This window comes from Charadrius vociferus, unplaced genomic scaffold (genome assembly GCF_000708025.1).
Source record: "Charadrius vociferus isolate BGI_N301 unplaced genomic scaffold, ASM70802v2 scaffold90, whole genome shotgun sequence".
Taxonomy (NCBI): Eukaryota; Metazoa; Chordata; class Aves; order Charadriiformes; family Charadriidae; genus Charadrius; species Charadrius vociferus.
Window position 1 is genome coordinate 8,965,338 of NW_009647222.1, and position 5,067 is coordinate 8,970,404.

The 5,067-nt window shown below is 35.7% G+C and overlaps 1 protein-coding gene across 1 annotated transcript in view; it reads right to left on the minus strand.

The window, feature by feature from the left end:
* Positions 1 to 4,713, minus strand: part of PACSIN2 (protein kinase C and casein kinase substrate in neurons 2) — a 29,316-nt gene extending 24,603 nt beyond the window's left edge. Inside the window, exon 1 of the mRNA XM_009879698.1 lies at positions 4,600 to 4,713. Within this exon, the coding sequence (XP_009878000.1) occupies positions 4,600 to 4,659 (60 nt within the window). The 5' untranslated portion in view covers positions 4,660 to 4,713. The remainder of the gene's footprint in view (positions 1 to 4,599) is intronic.
* Positions 4,714 to 5,067: the final 354 nt, after the last annotated feature.

The window sequence follows — 5,067 nt, forward strand, 5'->3', positions numbered from 1 at the left end:
TTGCAGCACACTCCAAAGGTAAATAAATCTGAGCTATTTTGGAATGTGAGGGAACAAACTGAAAAGCTCACCATGCCAGACTCTCCTCTGTGCCATGGCCAGGTTTAAATACATTCACTGCTTTCAGCTGTGGCGGTAAAACGTAGCAAGGTGGCTTTTAACAAACCACAGGCTCTCTTTAAAAACAAAGAAAAAAACCCCTATCCTGTCAAATATATTAAAAAACCTCTAATGAAAGGATGCAAGTGACAAAATCTGTGGTAACAATACAACTTCCAAATTGATTAAGAGTTCTTTACTTCTTGTTACCTGAGGCATGAAGTACTGAGGCTGGCATTCCAGAGCCACCTCATCTTTTCTAATCATGTCAGACAAAACACATTGATCAAAGCAGTTTAGTTATCCATTTTGAGAAAGACTAAGACTACAATTCAAAGTTGCCATCCTCAGAAATAAAATAACCAATTCAGAACATATCAAAAAAGGACAAGTTTTAGACTAAAATTCAGTCAAATTTAGTTTGGAAAGATGGCTTCAAACCAGAAGTACTTAAACAAGAGTTTAGTAATCAAGTTTGACAGGCTTGCTGTTAGCTTCTGCATGGCACTTAACACTGAAGACTTATTCTTGAGTTAAATTTATTAAGACTTGCACAGGACCTTCTTTACTTTAGGTTCATGTTCTACCAACAGCAGAAGCCTCGCAAACCTCCTCTCCCCTCTTAATCGTTGATTTGAAGGATAATTCCTGTCTTATTGTTCTGTCAGGCTTCTCTGTAGAAAGGCAAGTTTTAAAGTCAAATGGCACATTCTGCCAAGGCATTACTTGGCCTAATCAAACTGCTGAATACCTTAATTATTCCCTCAACCAAATAATCAGAAGTATATACAAACCAAAATACATTCCAGGCTAGTATCAGGCACGCATGTCAAAATGCAGTTACTCTCACAGAAATGCACAGAAGTAGAGTGCAGAAGTCACGAGAAAACTATTCCTGGACAAAAGTAATCACTCAAAATAGCCTATATCAAGGCTACACTGCAGTGGGCAGCACGGCTTTAGGTACTTTACCACTTTCCCTTATGTTGTGCTTTTAGTCCAAGCATTTTGTTCAAACCCCACCTTCCCTGCCACTTGATGCTACATGCAACTATAAAGGCTGCCAACCAAAACATAAGTTCCACATTGTTCACATTTCTCACTATAATAGGGTATTGCCAAGACTCCCGTCTTCTGCATAGTTTAACATCCAGTAATAAGGAGTCATCTTCTAATATGTATCAGAGTGCAAAGAAACAGCAATTTCTTTGCTTAATAAATTCTTTCAGCTATGTCCATTGAGAGAAATGTTTAGATACATGTTTTTCTTAAGACAGCTTTGTAAACATGTTTATTCTCTTCAACTACATCGACTCTGTAAATTTACCAAGCACAGCATGAACGAAGGTCAAAATTTGCTACCATGTGAATCCTTCCTGTTAGTAGTTCAGCATTACTATAAAATCATTTATCATTTTTATCAGAATACTCTTTTTCATGTTTAGTTCAAAGTATCTTAGTGTAGCCATAAAAGTTCCATCTCCGTAGAACACCAGGGATGTCATACCACACATTTTTCAACTCTCCATGCAGTTACATAAACATTTAAGCATACCTACTACAGTCTTTCAACTATACATGCAGCACTTTATGATAACCCGCCATATCTTTTGAACTCTCTAACCTATATTTGTTGGGTTTTGCTTGTCTTTTTTTTTTTTACCAATAACACAAACGTCAGTGGTAATATTTTAAGCACTAATCAACTATAGAACATCTATAGACTCTGCTCTGTTTCACTCAAATACCACTTAGTTTCAACATATTGAAATCTCAAGCATTTAGTTCCTTTGCTAAAATAATGAAAGCCTTTACATCCATATTAAGAACACAACCATCTCAATGTTTAAAGAATCGGCATCTGTAGCCACAAAGCCCCCAACCTTGTCTGCTTGTCCTAAGAATCAAAACAGCACAAAGCAGAAGAACAGCAAAACAAGTAGTGTTTCCTACATAGTTCAATACTCAAAACCCCAAGATTCAGCGAAATATTCCCTTGTATATTGCTAAACCATCAGAAGCTTAGTACAAGGAAATACAGGGTTGGGTGTTGTTTTTTGGGGGTTTTTTTTGTTTGTTTTTGTTTTGGTTTTTTTAATATGCTCATCTGTTGCATGGAAACTCCAATTTTGCTTTCAGAAAAAACTGCTAATACTTTGAACATCCTTAAAGTTACTTCAGTAACAAAGCTTTTGTTTTATCATTGGGATTCAGTTTTTACTGCAGTCAAACCTTTGTTTCAGTCTCTGAAGAGGCGAGTGTGAAGATGGTATCTAGAATTTTTAATGAAATGAACCCAGTCCATGAGAATATAATTGCATCTTCAGTTTTGGAGTTTACTTTTAACTGATTTTAACATATTATTAGTTAACATGATCTAAACAATGCTAGTTTTCCCCTCTGAACAACCTGCATACCTGTTCCAGTCAGGACTTGTCAACTCTCAAGACTTACTACTTTTCCAGCCTGAAGTACTCAGTTTAATAAAAAAACCTAATTATTCAACATGCAATTTTTCCTTTTGACCATTTTAACCTAACAACCTTTGTGGTCATACATCAAAAAAAGAGAAAGAGCAGAGAAAACAATTGATCCTACAAAGAAAGAAACTGATTGCAATACTGAAGTCTAACTTTTTTTTTCCCAAGGATAAATAAAGATTACTCATGCATTACACATTAGCCTACCGACATTACTTATGAAACAGACTGAAGTTCTGACCTTTTGGAAGGAATACATAGAAAAGAACAAAGAAACAGACTAAGAAGCAGTGTTTTCAAAATGATACAAAATAAGTCACCAATAGCACAAAGAACACCTTTAACCCACCTATAAGCAGCATCAAATACCTTTAAGCTATGCTTCATCAAGGTCCCAGCTTAGGCTTATTGCTATTTCTGATCATCTATCATCCTTTAATATTAAATACTTGAGTTCACATTTGTTCAAACAACCATACTAGTTTACAGAATTCCCATTCTTATTCATTCATCTTTTATGTTTACAGACATGAATACTTGATGGAAGACAACAGCTTGGTACAGAATAGCCAGCCAGAAGTCATGTTCTCCTGCCAAGTACAGGATGCCCAACACAAAAAAAAAAAAATCCCCTTTAGTCTAGGATTCTTTTTTCCTGACTGCCTCCTTACTTTATTTTGAAACACTTCTACCAAGGAAGCCTACCCAGAAAGTTGCCTCAGCATAAAATAAAAACCAGAATAATTGAGGTTGGAAGGAACCTCTGGAGATCATCTACTCCAACCCCCTGCTCAAAGCAGAACTGATAGATCAAGTTGCTCAGTACCATGTCCAGTTGAGTCTTAGACACCTCCAAGAGTAGAGGTCCCACATCCTTTTTGTGGTCATACTACAGGGTACCTCTACAACAAAAGGGGTTAAGATTTAGAATACAGTAATTTTAAAACCACCCCTTTCTAAATAGGATAGACATATTTAACTTAATAGTAAATGTGTTTCCTCAAAAAATGATAGCTGTCTACTAAACAAGAACCTTACTGGCATTAGGTCTTTTAGATAACGTATCAAAAAATAATGGGAGATTTGCATCAAAATGCAGTATGCCCTCACCACCACCAGCAACACAGGTTAGTGATCTAGAAAAGCTTTCATTTAAAAGGAAGCACAACGTTAGGTCACCAAAACCAAGCAGTATTACATAGTCTCTGGTCACAGAAATATTCAGACATTATTCCCCTAGCCGCTTTCTTGTTTGCTATAGTTCAAACTCAAAAGAGCTCCTAGTCACATGGTAGAAGTTTGCCTCACTGAATACAGTTCATCTGGACAGCATACTTTCTTCCAATTACGTCAGTATTGACACTGTCAAACCCTTCTTTTTCTTGCAAGAAACTTTTTTTTGTAAAATGCCTTCTGCTTTATGAAGTTCGCTCTCTTTAAAGCTTAATCAAATTATCACAACATCTGAAAGCCTTCTTCAGATTTGGGAAGCACAAATTACTGATATTACAATGTGCTTTATATTATCTTTCTGCATGTATGCTCTTACATTGACATAAGCATAAGATAACATCTCCAAAAAGTTTATACTCATATCCAGACACAAAGAGGAGACAGGCACATTCACACACTATGTTACATTTGTAATTTATGTACACTTACAGTAGCCTTTAATCAGTTACTTTAGATTTAAAATTTATCACTCAATGCCCTTGGTAATTTTAAAAGCTAGCCACCCACACCCCTCTTCAGCAATAAAGACTTACAAAGGTTCAATTCTGAATTGCATATCCTACCTAAATGGATGATACTCAAGTTTGCGCGAGTTAAAAACCCTTGACAGAACTAGGCCAAAGTCTAAAAGGTCATTTCTACCCTGAAGGCTATTTCTAGAGATCACAATAACCAAACGTGTCTTGTATTGCAGCTTTCTCCACAGTTTACAATGTACAAAAATCAGATTTTCTATAGTAAGAGTAAAAAACAAAATCAAAATATTCTGATAAAACATTTAGGTTACCTCCCAGAAGCTATCACTAGAAACTTCTACTCCAACGGAATCATCGTATGAGCCAGACATTGCTATGTATGAAGAACTTGTAAGTATTCAGAGCTTAAACACCTTCAGAATCTGTAAAAAGACACACACAAAAAAAAAAAAAAAAGAGAAAAAGTTATCCAAAGAGAAATTAAGTAACATCCTTCAATTCTTTGATATCTAGATATGCTAAATAAAACCAAGAGGTAACCACACAGGACATGTAAGTGTGTTTCACAGCAGCACACTATTCTACCACACAAAGTTCTTGGCTCTTACAACATTTGTTGTTCAGAAAACGTTCAATCCATCTGCCTATATCAAATTTCACCAAACTCTTGAATTTATTTTATCATAAAATTTCCTATTACTACCAAAAGAAAAGATTGAGCAGTGTGATGCTTACTCAGTAAATATTCCACTTCAAAGCATTCCATATGAGGCAATCAA